Source organism: Oculina patagonica, chromosome 4 (genome assembly GCF_052425735.1).
Source record: "Oculina patagonica isolate OP01 chromosome 4, crgOcupat, whole genome shotgun sequence".
Classification (NCBI taxonomy): Eukaryota; Metazoa; Cnidaria; class Anthozoa; order Scleractinia; family Oculinidae; genus Oculina; species Oculina patagonica.
This window is the reverse complement of record NC_135761.1, coordinates 56429313-56450314: the sequence shown is the minus strand read 5'-3', so window position 1 is coordinate 56450314 and position 21002 is coordinate 56429313. Positions and strand designations below refer to the sequence as shown.

At 37.2% G+C, this 21002-nt stretch overlaps 2 protein-coding genes and 1 pseudogene across 3 annotated transcripts; all 3 read right to left on the bottom strand.

Moving 5' to 3' along the window:
• Window positions 1-3810: 3810 nt before the first annotated feature.
• On the bottom strand, window positions 3811-4729 carry LOC144648953 (adenosine receptor A3-like). The gene has a single exon (XM_078508406.1). The coding sequence runs from the start codon at window positions 4727-4729 to the stop codon at window positions 3812-3814; it is 918 nt and encodes a 305-aa protein (XP_078364532.1). The 3' UTR covers window position 3811.
• A 3633-nt stretch (window positions 4730-8362) lies between these two features.
• Window positions 8363-9522, bottom strand: LOC144648875 (somatostatin receptor type 3-like). The gene has a single exon (XM_078508320.1). It carries the CDS (start codon window positions 9333-9335, stop codon window positions 8451-8453), a length of 885 nt encoding a protein of 294 aa, XP_078364446.1. The 5' UTR covers window positions 9336-9522; the 3' UTR covers window positions 8363-8450.
• A 428-nt stretch (window positions 9523-9950) lies between these two features.
• On the bottom strand, window positions 9951-15395 carry LOC144648874 (uncharacterized; annotated as a pseudogene). Its single transcript, XR_013569794.1, has 2 exons — window positions 15236-15395; window positions 9951-11669 (listed from the first exon to the last, which is right to left on the bottom strand). The product of XR_013569794.1 is annotated as an uncharacterized LOC144648874 (transcript).
• Window positions 15396-21002: the final 5607 nt, after the last annotated feature.

Sequence of the window (21002 nt, the reverse complement as noted above, 5' to 3'; positions counted from 1 at the left end):
TACAAGTTACGCGAAAATTCTCTCAGTAGGATGCGCATGCAATAAAGGCAATGGCCTTAAGTGGCCAACTGTTATTATTCCTACTCGGGAATAAGCTAATAAATATTCCAAGACACTTGTTAGGATGATGAATCAGCTTTAGGGTCTAAAGAAGGCGCTGATGTGTACATGATATTTGACGGCTGGGAGGTCCATATAGTGAAAAGCTGTGACCGAAGTCTCAAAATGCTGCCCTCGGCCGATTTTCAAGACCTCGGTCACAGCTTTTCACTATACGGACCAACCCTAAGCCGGTAAATAACTTATTTTTTCCCTACTTTAATGTTTAAAAAAAAACTTACAAATATCGTCTTGCAAAATGTGTTTGTGTACGCGCGCATCCAATGTTGAGTCAATCGCTTAGCTACGGCAAGAGTGAAGAAGACCTGTTTGGTATAAGAGCTTATTCCAAAAAAATTAAATTCGCTAAAATGAAAGTACTCAAGGAAAAGTTCGTCAGAAGAAAGCATCTGCGGATATAACAAAAAAGCACCATGTAGCACCAAAAAAGTGAAAAGCGAGTCACGAAACTTTTGTAACTGAATTTCTGCTTGCGAGTTCTTTAAGTTAATTAAACCTACAAGGGCCTACTTCTCGGACTGAAAAGCACTCACATCACAATTTCTAGCTATTCACATTTCTATTTAACGAGTCAATAACTGCTGTGTTGATTTACCTTTTTTCCCATAGTATTTTGTTTTGATAAATAAATAAAACTGAATGAAACGAAAGTGTGTATTTTGTCGCCTGCACACGATATTGCAAGGATAATTTGATGCTTTTTATTAACATCTCTTTTCTTTGTTACTTTTTCAAAAAGTGAAAGAAGGTTTTGAAAGGAAATCAATCTAAAACTCGACTTGTAGTCATGCGTGAACACAAAAAATCAAAGCTAATCATAAATTGTCGCCTTTTAAACTTACTGTATTTTCTTTTACATTTACCGCCTATGAAAACTACCTCGATTTTGAAGAGCAATATTCCAGGGTTTTGTTCTTTCGCCGCCTCATACCCACGCTACCGTTGCCCGTGACAGAGATAGAATCTCGCGCCGGGGCACGTTCACCTACAACCCTCTTGGAAAAATAATTTCCGAACAAGAGCACATATCGAGAATTTTCGTCCGTCTATTTTGCTATCACTAAATAATCTGAATATTTAATTATATCCATTATCCACCAAGACCTTTAAGAAGAAAAAAAAAAAACGCTTGAAACTCCCTCTAACTTACTTAATCTTTCAATTTTTCACACAAACTGTACTTCCCTCACTATGCATTGCAGTGGGAGAAAAGCATGAGTGGAAATTTTCTATGGGATAACTAGTGGTTTCTTAACAAAACGTTTCCTCATGATTTTAAACTCGGGCATTCGGTAACAGTAAAAATCGGGTTAATAAACGAGTTAGCCATGCAAAAAACTGCCCGGCACGATACATCTCTCCTTCCTATACCACGACGTAACTAAATGTTGATAACTGCATGCGGCAGCATCAGACCACAGGAAAGCAAAATAAAAATAGTTTTAGCAAGGTTCTTGCTTTGTTGACGTTGATGTTCTTGTAGCCTTGATCTTCTTTCTTGGATAGACTTATTATTGAGTAAGCAACACAATAATTATTAAACCTAACATTTGTAATCTGAGAAATACAGGCTTCACTGTAATACTGATGGATAGTGATTAAGATCGGATAATCACAGGAACAGCATTGCTGATAATCCACTTGCTAAAATGAAGTAGAAGTACTTGATGCGCCCGTTCGCAGAGGCGAAACGACCGCGTAGAGTCTTTCTAAGGAAACGAGAACTAAAAAATAGGGAAGCATGCCAAAACTTGCGTCGATAAAAGTTGCTTTCTGAACTATCTTGCATCCTTGGTTCTTCATTGGAAAACATACAATATTGTCAATTGCACAAATGCCAACCATGAAATCAGCAACCGAAAGGTTTATCAAGAGATAGCGAGTTCTTTTGAGCGTTGATCTTTGCTTCCAAAACACATAAATGGCGACAGCGTTTCCAACAATGATCACAAAGCACTCTAGAGCGAAAGCCAACGTCCAAATAATTAATTCTGCATGTGTAAGGTGTTCTGCCATCATTAGCTTACTAATGATTTTTGCCGGTTTGATCCCAAGTTACCTACACAATGAAATAATTATCACTGCACACTGACACCACGACTAACTCTTTTTCACTTGTTTTTGCCCTGTTTTATCTATTTATTACGCTGGTCTCGAGCAAGAGTCAGTGAGGCAACAGTGTGGCTAAAAGCGACCATTTTTTAGCTCTCTTGTTACCTTGTGTATTCAGCCTTTCCTGTTTTTGATAATTGCGAACCAATAAATCAAGATCATTTTATTTTAACAAATTTTCTAAAAAACTATATCCGTTTGGTGTGCCGTTGGTCTGGCCATTTAACAAACACAGCGAACAGGTAACACAACTAAGTTTAATGCAAACCATGAACGCTCACATGTAGAGCTTGTCTAGCAAAAAAAAAAAAAACGAAACGTGAGATCAATCTGCACCTCCGATGACGATAATGATGTTAAAACAATGCATATATTTGTAATGAGCATGTTTTTCAAAACGCGAATAAAAGCTAAGCTATTCATTATCTCAATAATTGACTGCATAGCTTGAGTCTGTAAAGGGACTGTGTCACGATTTTAGAAATAAGGCATGGGAAAATGACCTTCAAGTTTAGTGAAATATAAAAATAACCTCCTAAAAAGTGAAGGGACATTTCGATAGCACAGTAAATACAAAAGAAGGTACGGATGGCCAGAAATGACGAAGATTGAAACGGATTGCGATATGGGTTTTTGAAAAATGGTCCGGCGGACCAGTTTTCAAAGTTAATCTCGTTTGCTTGTAACTTTAAATTTTATCGCCCGGGAGACAAAGTTGGATACAATGAAGCTATGGTTTTGTCATTTAGATACTAGAAGTATTCCTTTGCAAACATTAGGATTCATAGCAAGTATTTGGCAAAACTAAAAAAATAAACTTCAATCAGCCGTGACACAGTCCTTTAAGTCATTTTTATTAGAACATAAAGAAATATAAATATTATAGTCTTAAGGTATAGCGTCAAATGTACTCAAAAGATACAAGGGATAAAACCTATTACTAATCTACTTAGTTTTAGGTGCTCGCGAAAGGAAAGTGCAGTCATGCGTCAGCATATTAATATTTATATGTTCTGTAAACTCTTAGATGCGAAACCTTTTTTAGTCTTTAGTAGTTTTGGCGCATACATATCATATCCCTTATAATATACAGTTGTGCAGTCTCTTTTGGCATCTCACAATAAGAAGACCCAAGAAAAAGTAATTTTCTGATGATCCACGGATGAGATTTTAATTGCGCTTGTTCCTTTGAAATAGGTTCTGGTAAAGGACATCCATAGTTTTAGTAACGAGATTTGACTTTGTGAAGAATTTTTTTTAGAAACAACAAAAAAGCTAAGAGGATAAACAACCTTCTAGAGGGTCAATTCTGAGCAGCTAAAAGTACACATGTAATTTGTTGCATTTTTGGTTCAATATTCAAGAAGCTTTACATTTTGTATAGAGTATTCATTTCGTAAATTTCAGGGAAGTAACTAACTTTCTTTCGCATACGATATTGCGCGAATTAATTTGACTGTTTTTCATTAAAACATCTCATTTTCTTAAATAGTGATAAGCAGTATTCGGTTTTGGAGGAAAGTTGCAGAAAAGAAAGGTGTTTGAGGATTAATCGAGTCTATAATCTGGCGACTGAGCTTCATGCATTTAAATGTGAAAAAGACAGTAACACGGGAGGATCTTGATTCCAGCTAGTCAGCTCTAGCTGAGACAGTTGAGCTTGTGTTTCTCGATTGTTTCTTTTCCACTGAACAAAAAGTTTCCTCAGTGTCTTTCTGAACTCTGGCATTCGATAACAGTAAACTATTGGGTTTACCAAAGAGTTTGCCAACCGAAAAAAATGTCCGACCATATACACGTTCCCTTCCTCTTTATCTGTGATGAAACGTAGAATATTAGTTATTCCATGCGGAAGCCAGGTTATCACCGACAATAATGTGACAATGAAAAGAGTTTTAGCAAGCTTCTTGCTGTGTTGCCGGCAATTTGCAGATAATCTTGGATCTTCTTTCTTGGAATAAATTAATATTGTTAGGTATGCAACACAAATAATAATCAAGCAAGTCGCTGTAAACGTTGATGAAACTACAGATTGAAATAAAATTTTAACCTTAAAGTGATCGAAAATGGGATATGTTGTTATGATAAGTATTGTTGAAACAGCCCAGCTTGCTGCAATGAAATAGAAGTAAGTTGATGTTTTCGTCGTTCGGTGTCGTAAAGGACAAACGATGGCGTAAAGCCTTTCTAAAGCAATAAGAACTAAAAACGACAACGATGCTATACCAAAAGTTGCATCAGCTAAGTTTGTCTCTTGGGATATCTTGCATGCTTCGTTCTTAAGAGATAGACACGCGGTATCCTCAATGACACCAACACCAACCATCAGATCAGCAACGGAGAGGTTTATCAAAAGATAGCGGGTTCGTTTCAGCGTTGATTTTTGTTTCCAGAATACGGCGATGGTGACAGCATTTCCCACAATAATTGCCAAGCTTTCCACTGAAAAAGCTATCGTCCAGAGAATTATTTCTGTTCTTGTAAAGTTCTCTGCCATTTTCGTTCCCGTAAATTGGTGAATAAACAGTTTTTTTTTTTTGTAAAAAAAGTGCACTACTTGCAAGTAAGGCAATCTGCTATTAACTTTGTTTGACTTGTATTGTTTTGACATCTGCGTTTTCCCCGATGCGGCCGTAATTAAGCGTCAGTTTGTTATGACAAGGTAATTATCAGGCTTTTTTTGTGGGTTAAATTAATGCAAGGTCCGCACCGATAGTAATTTAGAAACATTTTTAAAGAGAAGTTTACATCGACGTTATTTCCATTTGCCATAAAGTTTACAAACACAGCTGTCTTGGTTTTACAAACTGGCCGTGTTAAAATTCTAACGAATAAAGCAATTGAGACAAACAGCCTTAAAGTCTCTTAACTTTATTATGAATAGAAGAGGTATATTTAGAGCATAGCAAAGGGTGCATTTTCATTTGGGATTCAGTGGGTCAATTTTGTTTTCATCTTTAAGTGACATTTGCCTCTTCTTTGTAAACATTGCTTCTGTCTTTATTAAGTTATCTACTTTATTTATCTTGGTCGTAATGAAGATGCTTTCGGTCAGAACAAGAACTTAATTAATAAAATAAAAAGTAGTAAGGATTTGTTTTAAAAATTGCAAGTAACGTGTAGAACACAATTTTCAATGCTTTTGAAAGATACAAACAGTTGTTTTTTTTGAACAGTTGTCCTTTGTCGACATCAGATGATGCCCTCAGTTATAAAATAGTTTTTTTTCACCAATTTTCAAAATTCTTAATTCAAAATTATTAATTCAACATCGTGTTGGCAGTGACAGAAGTGACTGCAATATGTCATGAGTTTACAAGCCGGCCAAATTGTCCTATCAGGCAGAGTTTTAGTCAGATAAAGTTTCTTGCAAATTGGGTGTTCATTGAAATTAATTTTCAGCTAAGCCATGTGTATGTCACAATAAAGCGCAGGTGGCAAAAGCTCTAGGAGGATGCTGTAACACAAGCTTGTTTGAACAAGTGAAACTTCACTGAAAGGTTATTCCTCGCAAAGGAACATTAATAACACTTAAAATTACCTTAAGTGCGTCATTATTATCGAGTATGCGGGCGCGGGGCGGGTTTTCGTGTCAGTGATGTCGTAGGCAGGACGTAACGTCAGTTTGTTTGCGTTGTCATGTCCGGTAGCTGGATATATACGACGTCTTTCAGTGCAATTGTTTGGACTACCGTGTATCATGACATACATTGATCATGGGAGGCACAATGGCTTATTGGTTATCGCGCTGGGTCGAGTTGTTCAAAAGATGGATAACGCTATCCACCGGATAAATCACTATCCAGTGGATAGCGTGGTATGTTTTGTTAACACTTATCCACTGGATAGCGATTTATCCAGTGGATAGCGTTTCCACCCTTTGAACAACTTGGCCCAGGACTCCAGACCGAGCGGTCCGGGCTCAAGCCCTGGCCGGGGTACCTTCATCATGATTGCGTTCTAGGGCAAGACACTTTACTCCCATAGTGCCTCTCACCACCCAGCTGCAGACGAATTTTACTGCTGGGGGTAAACCTGCGATGGACTAGCATCCCATCTAAGGAGTTCAGGAAAGACATCGATTGTGCTCAACAAAGTGACCTTATTGTACAAAATATACATAAATATATATTTTACATATATGCTATTCGTGTTTTCAACTTATTACCTGCACATCAGCCAAAGTGGTCACATGACCTTTTTCATTGGCCCGAAATAGAACTGAACATACATTTTCAACCAAACTTTGCACACTTTTTTTCTACCTTAAGGGGACTTAAATTTTGAAATAAAAAAGTGGGGACTCCATATTTGTTTAAGAGCAGGAAGACCTTGTATGTACCACATAATTCCTTAATAATTCCCTAGCGAACACTGGCAAAGTAGACGTTTCCAGTAATAATTTATTTTTCCAACATAGAAGTTGATCTATTTTTGTTTTACAGAAGGAACTTGATCGCTACACCCAAAATATGAGAAAATATTGAAAGGTCACCATACTCGTTAACGAGAAAAGACGATTTTTTTTCTCGCGGACTAAGTCATAGAAAAAAGCTTCCATTTTGTTTATGTGCCCGCGCTACAAGTTACGCGTAAAATTCTGCTCAGTAAGGATGCGCAATGCAATACAGGGCAATGGCCTTAAGTGGCCAACTGTTATTATTCCTACTCGGCTATAAGCTAATAAGATATTCCAAGACACTTGTTAGGATGATGAATCAGCTTTAGGGTCTAAAGAAGGCGCTGAATGTTTACATGATATTTGACGGCTGGGAGGTCCATATAGTGAAAAGCTGTGACCGAAGTCTCAAAAATGCTGCCCTCGGCCGATTTTCAAGACCTCGGTCACAGCTTTTCACTATACGGACCAACCCTAAGCCGGTAAATAACTTATTTTTTCCTACTTTAATGTTTAAAAAAAAAAACTTACAAAGATCGTCTTGCAAAATGTGTTTGTGTACGCGCGCATCCAATGTTGAGTCGGTCGCTTAGCTACGGCAAGAGTGAAGAATGACCTGTTTGCTATAAGAGCTTATTCCAAAAAAATTAAATTCGCTAAAATGAACAGTACTCAAGGAAAAGTTCGTCAGAAGAAAGCATCTGCGGATATAACAAAAAAGCACCATGTAGCACCAAAAGAGAGTGAAAAATCAGCGAGTCACGAAACTTTTTTAACTGAATTTCTGCTTGCGAGTTCTTTTAGTTAATTAAACCTACAAGGGCCTACTTCTCGGACTGAAAAGCACTCACAACACAATTTCTAGCTATTCACATTTCTATTTAACGAGTCAATAACTGCTGTGTTGATTTCCCTTTTTTCCCATAGTATTTTGTTTTGATAAAACTGAAAATGAACTGAAAGACTGAATGAAACGAAAGTGTGTATTTTGGTCTCCTGCACACGATATTGCAAGGAATAATTTGACTGCTTTTTATTAAAGCATCTCATTTTCTTAAATGGTGATAAGCAGTATTCGACTTTTCAGAAAAGTTGCAGAGAAGAAAGGTGTTTGAAAGGATAACTCGAATCTATAAACCGGTGACTTGCAGTTAAATGCAATGGCCGCGTGAAAAACAGTGCGAATGCACAAACAACAATCGACAAACTACGGCTATAAAAACTATACATTTATTTTGCCAATAAAGAGAATGACTAGTCGCCTTTTGGAGAGATTTGACGCCTTTAATTCCACTGCTAATTTTTTCTTTTACATTTATAGCTCTTAGTGAACAACTACCTCGATTTTGAAGAGCAAATCATTCCAGGGTTTTGTTCGTTTCGCCGCCAAATCAATTACCCACCGTTGCCCGTGGACAGAGATAGGAAAATCTTGCTCGCGCCGAGGGGCCAATCAGATCGCAAGATTCGTTACCGTGCATGCCCTCTTGGAAAAAATAAACAACTAAATTTCCGAAAGCGTGAACACAAATGAATTTGCAGAAAACGAGTTTTGCAAGATCCAGCGTTCAAATAATATGACAATTTCAAAAATTTTGCTATTACAAGAACACGTCTGAACAATATTAACATTATGATCTATTATGGCCACCAGAGACCTTATAAGAGGAAGAAACAAATATAATTACAGTATACGCTTGGAAGAAATATGGTACCATTGCCCATCTAAACTGTGCATGTACTTGGTGTATTAAAATAATACTGTGATATTTTGCTATTTCACACACTATAATTCACACCAAACTGTACATGTCCCTCACTAGTGCATTACAGTGGGAGAAACAGCAATGGAGTGGAAATTTTCTAATGGGATAACTCGAACTTGTGGTTTCTTAACAAAACGTTTCCTCAGTGTATTTCTAAACTCGGGCATTCGGTAACAGTAAACAATCGGGTTAATAAACGAGTTAGCCATGCGAAAAACCTGCCCGGCACGATACATCTCTCCTTCCTGTATACCAGCGACGTAACGTAGAATGTTGATAACTGCATGCGGCAGCCAAGTCAGCACCGACAGGAAAGCAACAATAAAAATAGTTTTAGCAAGGTTCTTGCTTTGTTGACGTTGATGTTCTTGTAGCCTTGGATCTTCTTTCTTGGAATAGACTAATATTATTGAGTAAGCAACACAAATAATTATTAAACCTAACATTTGTAATACTGAGAAAATTACAGGCTTCACTGTAATGCTGATGGAATAGTGATTAAAGATCGGATATATCACCAGGAACAGCATTGCTGATGAAATCCAGCTTGCTAAAATGAAGTAGAAGTACATTGAAGTTTTCGACGCTCGTTGTCGCAGAGGCGAAACGACCGCATAGAGTCTTTCTAAGGAAACGAGAACTAGAAATAATAGGGAAGCCATGCCAAAACTTGCGTCGACTAAAGTTGCTTTCTGAACTATCTTGCATCCTTGGTTCTTCATTGGAAAACATACAATATTGTCAATTGCACAAATGCCAACCATGAAATCAGCAACCGAAAGGTTTATCAAGAGATAGCGAGTTCTTTTGAGCGTTGATCTTTGCTTCCAAAACACATAAATGGCGACAGCGTTTCCAACAATGATCACAAAGCACTCTAGAGCGAAAGCCAACGTCCAAATAATTAATTCTGCATGTGTAAGGTGTTCTGCCATCATTAGCTTACTAATGATTTTTGCCGGTTTGATCCCAAGTTACCGACACAATGGAATAATTATCACTGCACACTGACACCACGACTAACTCTTTTTCACTTGTTTTTGCCCTGTTTTATCTATTTATTACGCTGGTCTCGAGCAAGAGTTGAGGCAACAGTGTGGCTAAAAGCGACCATTTTTTAGCTCTCTTGTTACCTTGTGTATTCAGCCTTTCCTGTTTTTGATAATTGCGAACCAATAAATCAAGATCATTTTATTTTAACAAAATTTTCTAAACAAACTTATATCCGTTTGGTGTGCCGTTGGTCTGGCCATTTAACAAACACAGCTGTTTTTGTAACCAGGTAACAATTGCTTAAAATTCTAAAGATTGTGTTTAATGCACACACCACGAAAAAGTGACATCTAATCGCTCAATACGAAAATGTAGAAGCTTGTCTAGCATAAAACAACAAAAAAACGAAACATCGAAACATGAGATCAAGTCTGCACCTCCGATGACGATAACGATGTTAAATACACATGCATATATTTGTAATGAGCATGTTTTTCAAAACGCGAATAAAAGCTTAAGCTATTCATTATCTTCAATAATTGACTGCATGTAGCTTGAGTCTGTTAAGTCATTTTTATTAGAACATTATTAAGAATATTATTAAATATTATTAGTCTGTAAGGTATAGCTGCTTCAAAATGTACTCAGTAACAAGATACAAGGGATAAAACCTATTACTAATCTACTTAGTTTTAGGTGCTCGCGAAAGGAAAGTGCAGTCATGCGTCAGCATAATTACATATTTTATATGTTCTGTAAACTCTTAGATGCGAAAACCTTTTTTAGTCTTTAGTAGTTTTGGCGCATACATATCAAGTATCCCTTATAATATACAGTTGTGCAGTTTCTTTTGGCATCTCACAATAAGAAGACCCAAGAAAAAGTAATTTTCTGAATGATCCACGGATGAGATTTTAATTGCGCTTGTTCCTTTGAAATAGGTTCTGGTAAAGGACATCCATAGTTTTAGTAACGACGATTTGACTTTGTGAAGAATTTTTTTTTAGAAACACCAAAAAAGCTAAGAGGATAAACAACCTTCTAGAGGGTCAATTCTGAGCAGCTAAAAGTACACATGTAATTTGTTGCATTTTTGGTTCAATATTCAAGAAGCTTTACATTTTGTATAGAGTATTCATTTCGTAAATTTCAGGGAAGTAACTAACTTTCTTTCGCAGTTTTGCCCATAGCCTGCTTCTACCCCCTCCCCCCCCCCCCCCCCCAAAAAAAAAAGGCCGCTCTAGCTGTCGGCAGGACCCGGCATTACTATTTTGACGTCCTTATTTGTAAAACACTGTCTGCTTAGGTCAGATCTGTCATTGGTTAATTATGGGATACATGCTTTATAATAATCTATTTTATACACAATCGCAGTTAATACTTTCTTCGTGCTCCAAGACAGTCTTGAGTAAGGATTCTCTTGACTGCTTTTTGAAACGAATAAATGTTATAAAAATACAATATAGGCTGGATAAATGATTTGAGATACAAAAACAGTCTGATAATGTAAAAAACCATTGCGGAAGCAGGCATACAAAATCCACAGAACTTATTATAAGTGAAAAATGTATAAGGTAAGGCCCATACTAAAATGTAAACAGTACATGCTTTCATTAGCGAATGTTTGACTTTCTTATCTTCCTCTCGATCACTCTCTCGCGTCTTGCCACACAGTTGCGAAACCACGACGACAATACACCCGGCAGCCATGACAAGCACAGAAACAACAAGAAAGCCAGCTGCTAAGTAAAAGTAAACGAAAAAGGGAATGTATTCCATGAGGCATGCCACGTTTAACGCTGCCGCGCATCCAGCCATAAACGTTGAGCCCGCGATGACCAGGTAGAAATTGCGGCTTCTGGGATGACCCGCGTATCGTGTCGGGGGCCTGAACGTTGAACGCAACCCTTGTATTGATAGGCCCACGAGAATGCAGGCTGACCCAAATCCAGAGGCGCAGTCAGATGCTTCATAAATATAAAAGCCAATACTGGGCCAGTGATACATGTTGTATAGGAAGGTTGGTATAGACACCAGTCCCACCGTAAGGTCTGCAAAGCCCAGGTAGCCTAGGAAGTAGCGTTGACGAGGAAGTAGATGACCTTGTTGTCCAGAAGGCTCGCACGATCAGATAGTTCACACTGAGAATGGCGAGACACACGATGGAGTAAAAGACTAATAGTATTATCACCTCGTACATTTCCATGCCTGGATCTTGGTTAAAGGCGCTCGTGGAAGGACCATGAGTTGTGCTGACCGCTGTAGAATTCATACTGAAACTAAGCAAGAATATATTTCAAATCAGCTGATTTCTTTCAATGATCTAGCTAAAATAATGAGGACAATCGAAATCACGGTAAGTCCCTCCAAGGGATTACATAGTATTAAATAAATAAATAAATAAATCAATAAATAAATAAATAAATTCTTGAAAAAAATGAATAAATAAATAAACAAACGAACGAACGAACGAACGAACGAACGAGCGAACGAGCGAACGAATGAATGAATGAATGAATGAATGAATGAATGAATGAATGAATGAATGAATGAATGAATGAATGAATGAATGAACAGGAATTTACAGTGGCATATCCTTGCAGTGGTTCTTGAACCACTGTTTCCAGATCAAATTGGAATTTAGCTGTATTGGTTTTTGTGGAGGGAGGAGAACCGGAGAACAAGGAAAAAAATATAAAGCAAGGACAAGAACAAACAACAAACTCGACCCACATATGACGTCGGGTCCGGAAATTGAACCAGGCCTACATTGGTGGTGAGGCAAATGTGCTCTCACCACTACTGCGCCTTCCCTGCTCTATTGGCCCTTACAAAGTTTAAAATGAGTCCTTGCCTAAGTTTTCCCGGGCATTCGCCTCCTTGGACCTGCATGGTTTGCTTGGCACCCTAACCATCAACCCTAGCGCTCCCTATTTTCCTGCCTTATCACCTTAACCGACCGGCCGATCGGCGCCTGGGGACGAGGCAGTTCATTAGCTACGCCTCAGCGCATCTCTCTTAAACATCGGTAAATAATTATCAAATTTGTCATTCGTAATCCGACTTGATCTTCCACAAATGTTTAGTTTTGGTTTTATAACCTCTTCAATTAACATCAGAAAAAAAAAGAAAAAAAGAAAAAGAAAAAAAAAAAAAAAAAAAAAAAAAAAAAAAAAAAAAAAAAATTTTTTTTTGAGGGGGAAAAAAAAAAAAAAAATTTTTTAAAAAAATTTTTTTTTTTTTTATATCCACCAAAAAAAATATTTTTTTAAAATTTTTTTTTTTTTTTTTTTTATATATTTTTTTTAAAAAAAATATTTTTTTTTTTTTTTCCCCCCAAAAAAAATTTTTTTTTTTTTTTTTCCCCCCCCCCCCCCCAAAAAAATAGTGGTCCGTCCCTACATCGGAATGTTTGAAGTTTGAGATTGTCCATTATAAGCTTTCAGGGACCAACGAGAACATTAGTTGCGGCGCTTTTTCTTATATTTATGAGCCAGGATTGGGGAATTTAAATCGGTTGCTATCCAGGTAAATGTCAGCAAACAAAACTAACAACTCCATGTTAAATGTTATTTTTTTTTTTTTTTTTTTTTTTTTTTTTACGTGGGCTCGCTGTTGAAGATTTGTGCCCAAAATAAACAAATAAAAATTGCTAAAATTGAAATGTTTTAACTACAAACAAGCAACGTTTTTTATAAAAAAAACATGCTAGGTGTGTGTCTTTTTTTCTGAATAGACTTAATCATTATACGTTCGTGAAGCTATTTTAACCTTTTCCGCAGCTTTTGTTTTGTATTGTTGTCTTTTAATATTCAACCATGACAAAACTGTAATGTAAGCAACACTTCAATAAACTGAGTGAACACGTCTCAAAGTCGGATTTGGTATGTCAATTTAGCAGCGAGCCATGTGCATTTCAGTGTTTTTCGTACAGCTATTATCGTTAGCTCAAGTGCGAATACAAAATTTGTTTTCTATAATTTATGATAACGATGACAAATGTTGAGAAGGAGAACGATAGAGAAGATGAGCTAAATTTAATTAAAATTTTCTGTGATATAATTTGTTACTGTACTGACTCGATCTTTTATTGTTTAGTTAGTAATGTACCATTGGGCATGGAATGGCACACGGACCGCCGTTAAAGCCTCGCATCGAGCACTTTTTGAGCGACTGCTTAATTTAATTTTTGGCGGTAACTACGGAGATAAATTTCACTGACGTAAAATACATGTATCATTATAAACTAAGTGCTGCGAAATTGTTCTTGGGTACTCAAACGAACCCAGCATTGTGTTATATCATAAAAATGCTAAATAATACTTGTATCTAAAATAAAGCTCTGGTTTTTTCTACAGCAATATTAATTTAAAGCTTGGTTTAGACAAACGTTTTCGAACGTTCACGAGAAAAATAAAAGAGTAGTATTGAGCCATGCTGTCAATAACAAACTGATTGTTTTAAATATTTTAAAGGATACATCAAAAGGTTGGCAGTTTGTTTGGTAGAAAATGTTTTTGGGAATACGCTTTATAATAAAAAAACACGGAAAACTTCCTGTTTCAAATAGAAAACAAAATGAGTTATTTTGATTTTGTCAGACTACTCGCTTGCGGCGACCACACGAACTTCATCATCTAAATTTTATAGACAGATTATATATTTTTGGTTATGTTTGAAGAGGATAAGCCAATTTCAAGAGCTCTTTGTCAAAAATACGCAAACCTGTGTATAGTTCTATTGTTATAGTTTTAAAGTACAGTCGCTTTCATTGATTTTATTGCTAGACGACTTTAGAAGCTTAATTAATTTTTGGATCGTAAAATTAAGGCTATTTTTAAAGTCATATTTTCAGAAAACATTAATCAAATATATCGCCCGATTTTGTATCTTGTTATATTTTAAAAAATAAACATCGCTTTATTTATTTTCAAAATATGCTTGGAACCCGACAGAATTCCATAACGACTTGAAATTATTCACCTCTGACTAAAGCCAACAGCATGATTCACGACTTTGCAAATAACCTTTCATGCGACTGATGAAAAATTTATTGTATTTCAAACCCTGACTGATTACTGAAGTCAATATACAATCAATGTGGGTCTGCATTTAAATTCTCGGTGAGCGCCGGGAATACCAAGTCAAAACCTTGTTATGCTTTCTGCAAGAAATCAGCAATCAGATATAAAATCAAGTGAACTCAAAATTTATCTCAGGAATCAAACAATTAAAGTTTCATAGATCGTTTACTGCGATTTGAGCCAAACAATTTTTATTCTGTAAAGCCCATATAATAAAGAATTAATTAGACAGGTTATCAAAATTTGTTTGCTCCCAGATCAAAGAAATTTGACAAATACAGATGAGTCGAGAATATATTTTATATATTAGTGTAGACATTTATCTGGAAAATTCCTTGAAACTTAGAAATACCCGATCCAAAAGGCATAAAGACGCAAATTCGATATGGCAGAACCTGTCTACAGAGGAATGTCTAAAGTTCTTTGATCGAGCAATGCAACATAGGTATTATATTTTTCGCGACGGTATTCGAGATGTCCACAATAAATAGAGGCACGTAAAGGATGGTTATACTACGGGATTTGGCTGTTTGGCGGCGAAAACTATCCTAGGTTACTGAATCTCGGAACTTATAAGAAACAAAGATCTCGGAATCAGTTTGGAGAAACTTAAAGCACAACATTTTCGGAGAAGCACTGGCCTCGCGCCTAAATAACTACTTGAGTGCCTCGGTGTCTCGGTGAGTCCCGCAATTTTACCATTCTGCATGCGTCCGCTATAAATGATTCAATTAGATCTCTAGTGAGATTGTAGTACCTACTTGAATTCTGAATGGGTCAGATTAGATTTCCTATGAAGAGCTTCCAGCGTTGTCTTTCTCCTCCGGCCTTCGAAGAATCGAAGGTTTAGTCCACACAGTTTGATGTGCCACTCTGCAGCTGATGAACTCCAAAGGATTAAATTGTGCAGCTAATTTACATTGACGCCTCTGATGTTTATTTGCATACTACTGAGGCAAAACCTTGACTTTTGTTTTCGACCCCGCAATATTTACTAGAACCTTTGTCTTTTGGATCTCAAGCGGTGTGGTTGGTCACCTTGAAGTAATCATATCTGAATTACAATTAGGATTGAAAAGCCGACAAAATTACTTAACGCAATGTTTTTGATTATATTTAAGTCATTCTCTTTATACTTCTTGTACTGTTCCCATTTTTAAATTCGAGTGAAACGGAATGTCCAAGATCAAGATATAGTCTTGCACTTTCCAATACAGCAGTTACGTATTTCGAAAATAGTTCTCGTGCTACCACAAATTGTCAACTTCAGTCGAGAAAGTGTGCGTAGGCTTGCCACCAGAACCACAAATTTGTTCCAGAAGGTTTTACTAATTTTTTTCGTGAATTTTACATTACTGGTGTACATTGTTTTCTTTTTAGTTTCACAACAGCAGACCGCTCATAATTTATCGTCAAGGGGGGTTGGAGGGGAGTCGGAGAGCTTTGCTATATTTTCATTTCCATTCAAACCCATCCATTACACCTCCCCCCTCGCTCCTCGGCACATCATTTCCTTTTGGGGCAAATGTGACACATTTCTTTTACTGAGCCAGTATTTTCAAGTTTTGCATCCATTTGGGTGTTCATTCCACAGGGACAATAAGACACTGACGTATGGAAAACTGAAACAAACCTAAATTTAATCAGTAATTTCTTTGTAAAGTATATTATTAAGTTTTTCTCGATTTTACAAATAATGCAGAGTTCATATCTGACATAAATTATTCAACATCGGGGATCGGCGCACGCTGTGTTTGGTGTATCTCGTGTCATGGATTTAATTTAGGCAATTGCTTGATCACAAGCCACCAGGACCTGGGGTTAAGGTAAAAGTACACTGAAAGGCCGTTTATCCACCGCTTAACTTGGGTTTTATGCGAATATCTTGTTTGCGTTTTAGGCAATCCAAAAATTCTATGTTTAAAACATGAATCTATGTTTTGCCATGTTTTGTAAATTTTTGAGTGATTTTTGAGGATGTTTAGGAGGATATATTTTTTTCTCAAAGGATATAAGTCAAATTTAGAGAAATAGAAACACTGGAGATTTAATGTTATTTTTAAATTAGAATTTGAAGTTAAAAAATGGTAGCATATAGATGGACACTATAGACAGTCCCCCTGACAGCCATGAGGGCTCTTGCGTGGGGGTCAACTGTCTGGTGGTGTCTGCATGAGCACACGCCCGGGGGGGGGGGGGGGGTACTCAAAAAAGTTTTATACGGGGAGGCTCCGCCCCAAGTTCTAACCCCTTACCCTTTTATATACCATTTTTGACAGAAAATGTACCCCTTTCGTATACCTTTAACTGAAAAAAGGTACCCCTTTCATATACCTAAGAGACATGGCGTGGACTTAAAATAGGACGTTTTCTTGTCATTTTTATGTAGCGCTTAATAAATTAAAATAATACAGCCATAAATTGCGTCTGTTCGAAATATTTTAATTAAAGGCCCTTTTAAATAGCCAAATGACAGATTTCCATACCCTTTCATATACTTAAACTCGTGAAATCCCTACCCTTTTATATACCTGAAGCCTGAAAAAGGTACCCCTTTCGGGCGGAGCCTCCCCGTATAGGCCATTATAGGGAGTACCCCCCCCCCCCGGGAGCACACGTAACCACCTATTGTATTTTGTCAGGTTTTGTGCACTGTCAACCCCCAAAATAGCGAACAAAAACCTATAACAAAGAACTTAGTCGGGCTTCATAACCATTTCCATCTATTAACTATACTGAATTTATTTATTCACGCAAAATTTATTCGTCCACTTCATTTGATATACCGTATTTTTTCAGTTTAGCGCCCTGGGCGCTTATTAAATGTTCGGACCTTGAGAGTGGGCGCTTATTCGAGGTGTGAGCTTATTCGAAGCTGGGCGCTTAATAAATTTTCACCATTTTTAACAAATATTCAGTTTATTTTACTGCAAACATTAAATAACAACACTGCGTGAAGATGTACTAAAGCATAAAGTTTCTGTAATACTAAGAAAACTTGGTCTCTAGGGAAGTGTCATAGTAGTCAGTACCATGGAAAATACCAAAACACTTGTTCTCAAGCAAGTTTGAACCATAATCTTCCTATGCACCTCCTGATAAAACTCTTGACACTTAATCGAAGCTTACATTTATATTCCAAGCAAAGTTGTTGAACGAGGTTCTCCTTCAGCGGGACTCGACTGTTTGTTTTATTTGCCCCAACTCTCCTCGCCCTTGAGACAGACATAGCGTTAAGAGACGCCTGAAAGAATGGCTACAAGAAATGAAGGAAAGTATTTCTAATCTTAAACCTTTCTCATGACAAAACGTCAGTATGTACCCATTCTAGAAGGCAGAATACAGTATGCCTAGCCTGGTTTTGTCTTATAAAGCGACCAGTAGTATTGCTATCCCCCTACATGGAATGCTACAGTCTAGCTTACACCTAGTACCCCGTACCCTATAACACTAAAAAGTCTTGCGAGAGACTGAATTAAAGAACGTTTGTAACAAAAAGGGGTAGGGGGGGGGAGGGGGAGGCTTATTATCCATTTTATTAGTTGGCGTCCGAGTAACAATGTCGAGTTAAACTGACGATTACTATTTTTCTTAGAAATTAAACTGTATCAAAAATGGCTATCTTGACGCTGTAACTTAAACTCGAACTTCTAGTACGTGCGTGAGTCTTGGAAATTATACAATAGGCAAAAGGCAAAACAGCTACAGTGGAACCTCGACTTAACGAACCTCTATAATTTAAGACAAAGTCCATAACGAACGATATTCTTCGCCCCAGTTATAGTAAAGTATATGGAAAAGAACCCCAATATAAAGAAACCTCGTAACAGGGAACATTTTTGCCAGTCCTTGGCCCTTCGTTGTATCAAGGTTGCGCTGTATTTACAGACGGCTTGTGTTTAAAGCTTGTAGAAGCTTGGGGCTGGGTATATGAAGCGAATTTCAAACAAAGCCAACATAGTTAAGAACCCCTAACTGGCAGATGGCTGACCATTTGGATTCAGGACCACCGAACTCAAATACAGCTAGTGCCTTGGAGGAAGACTTGCACTCGAGCCCAGTTACCTAACCACTAAGCCCCCCCCCCTTCCCCCCACCCCCCCCCTCCCCTCCTCCTCCCATCCTGTAACATAAGCCAATAAAACATTGACAACCTTAAAAGTAATTTTGTGTGCATACTGTTTAATCAAGATAAACACGCATTGATCTTACATATTCGGAGTAAAATCATACCCTACTAGTCATGTAGTAATAAGGCTTCATATTACTAATGATGCGGAATGGCACACATTATATTGGTCATTTTTGCCATCAAAAATAAAATTATAATAGGATGATTTCATATTTACAAATTTAAAACATATTTACATCATTTGAAGTAAAACATACTGGTAAAATATGGACACACTGATACGAAGATAAATCGCATTAAAATTTAAGTTTGTCTGTTCACAGACCTTCTATTAATCCTTACTAAGATTTTGTTGCTGTTATCTACGCCAGGTTATTATAACATTCTATTTTATATACAAACGAGTAATATTAATCAGTACTATCAGATTGTGCAGCAAAGGCTTTCCGCCTTGTAAAAAAAGAAAAAAAAAGAAAAAGAAAAACGCGTTCCGAATATAAAGAGAGAGAGAAACCTGATGGTTCTCATTTATTTCCTGGTCAAAATATGGAACCTGGAACAATCTGCGAGAGAAGCCACCCTCCCTCCCATTTACTCTTTACATGGAGGACATTCTTGCCGCAAACTACAGCTATATTTATTTGTTGATATATTTTTCTTAATTTTCTTTCCTGGATATCACGTGGCTATGATTTCATTTATCCGTAGCTTCAGGGAGTAAAATACTGGAACGGAATCTTTCCGGGTTATTACTCTTAGAGCCAAAACCCTTGTTACCTACACAGCTATACTAACTAAACCGGGGAAAACCGGGTTGAAAAACGCGCACTACAACACTCCAAAGACCACAGAAGACCTGAATTGCACATCAAAGTTAACTGTGGTTCTCACCCTAAAAACTGTCATTCTGTAATCTTATTGATTGTTATGATAAAAAAATAATTGCACCACAGGAAGCAGAGGAGTTCGGTTAGAATTGATCAATAAAATACGTCTTGCCTCTTTGAGATACACTCTTGCGTATATTTTATCCGTAATCAGCCCATTATTATATGAAAATGCACTCATTTGCGACGTTCCAATGCTTCGAATCTCAACAAAACCCGCACGATCGTTTTGACCGCCATTAGTTTGAAATGTATCGACCGCTGACTGATTTGATTGCTGCGTTCCATTGTTTAGAGACCACAATCAATTCCGTCAGCGGTCGATACATTTCAAACTATGGCGGTCAACGATCGTCTGTTTTGTTGAGATTAGAAGCATGGAACGTCGCAAATGAGTGCGTTTTGGGTCGCATAATTGGCTGATTAAGGATAAAATATACGAAGAGTGCATTTCAAAGAGGTAAGCGATTTTATTGATCAATTTAACCGAACTCTTCTGCTCCCTGTACTATAACCTTTAAGGTTATGCAGACATCATGCAGGTATCATTAAGATATCAACATTTGTAGCTCTTTAAACAGAGTTACTTGCAGAGTATAGAACATTAACTCCTGCCCTTCGAAAGAAGGCGAATCAGGGCGAACATTCAACCCTCGCATAATACTGAGGAGGGAAACAAGCAATATATATCAAAGATGTTTTCGGGCGACGAAGCCGAAAGATGCAATTCTTGTAAAATATAGTCTTAGACATAAAATTACTAACAGTTTGAATACAATTTGGCTATTGCACTAAGTCAAAGTAACTTCCGTTTATACCCTTGGGTAAATAGAATTGACTTTCGAGTACAGTAAACACCGGCATATAACAACAAGTGGATTAAGAACATTAGGCTAAAAGTTAGCTAATAAAGCACCATATATATAAGAACTAATTCAGCCTGCTCACTAAAACAAACAGGATGCCAGAATAAGATAGTAACTCGTATTAAAGTACTATGGTGTGTATACTTATATTAGTAATAGTATTTACATGTGTTTCTTTGAAATTAATATTTAAGTGTAAGTTATAAAACACTGTATGTAATGTATAATGTATAGTATTTCTGCAACGAATTTGAAGAACATTTTAAGAACATTTTCAGGCTGATTTCGCACTAAGCACTCAGTAAATAAAAACTTGATCAGCCTGAACCCAAAATCAGGTCTTTATGCGGGTGTTTACTGTAACATGAAATCGATCAAATCATAAACACTTTTAGGGCCTGCTTACATGATTCCGGAATGACTTTCATTCCGGAACAAAACTCGTTCCGGAATGAAGTTCGTTCTGCATTCACATGACAGAGTCGACCGACTCAACCAAAGGCATCACTACGTCTGTGCGAGATCAAAACAAGATGGCGCATGTTTCGCGCGAGATCAAAACAAGGTGGCGCATGTTTCGCGCGAGTTGAAAACAAAGTTGGCACATGTTTCGCGCAATCATGTTATTGTGCCCATTAATGGC

Coding starts and splice junctions, on each gene's coding strand:
- LOC144648953 (XM_078508406.1), bottom strand. CDS start 4,729: ATGGCAGAGAACTTTACAAGAACAGAAATAATTCTCTGGACGATAGCT.
- LOC144648875 (XM_078508320.1), bottom strand. CDS start 9,335: ATGATGGCAGAACACCTTACACATGCAGAATTAATTATTTGGACGTTG.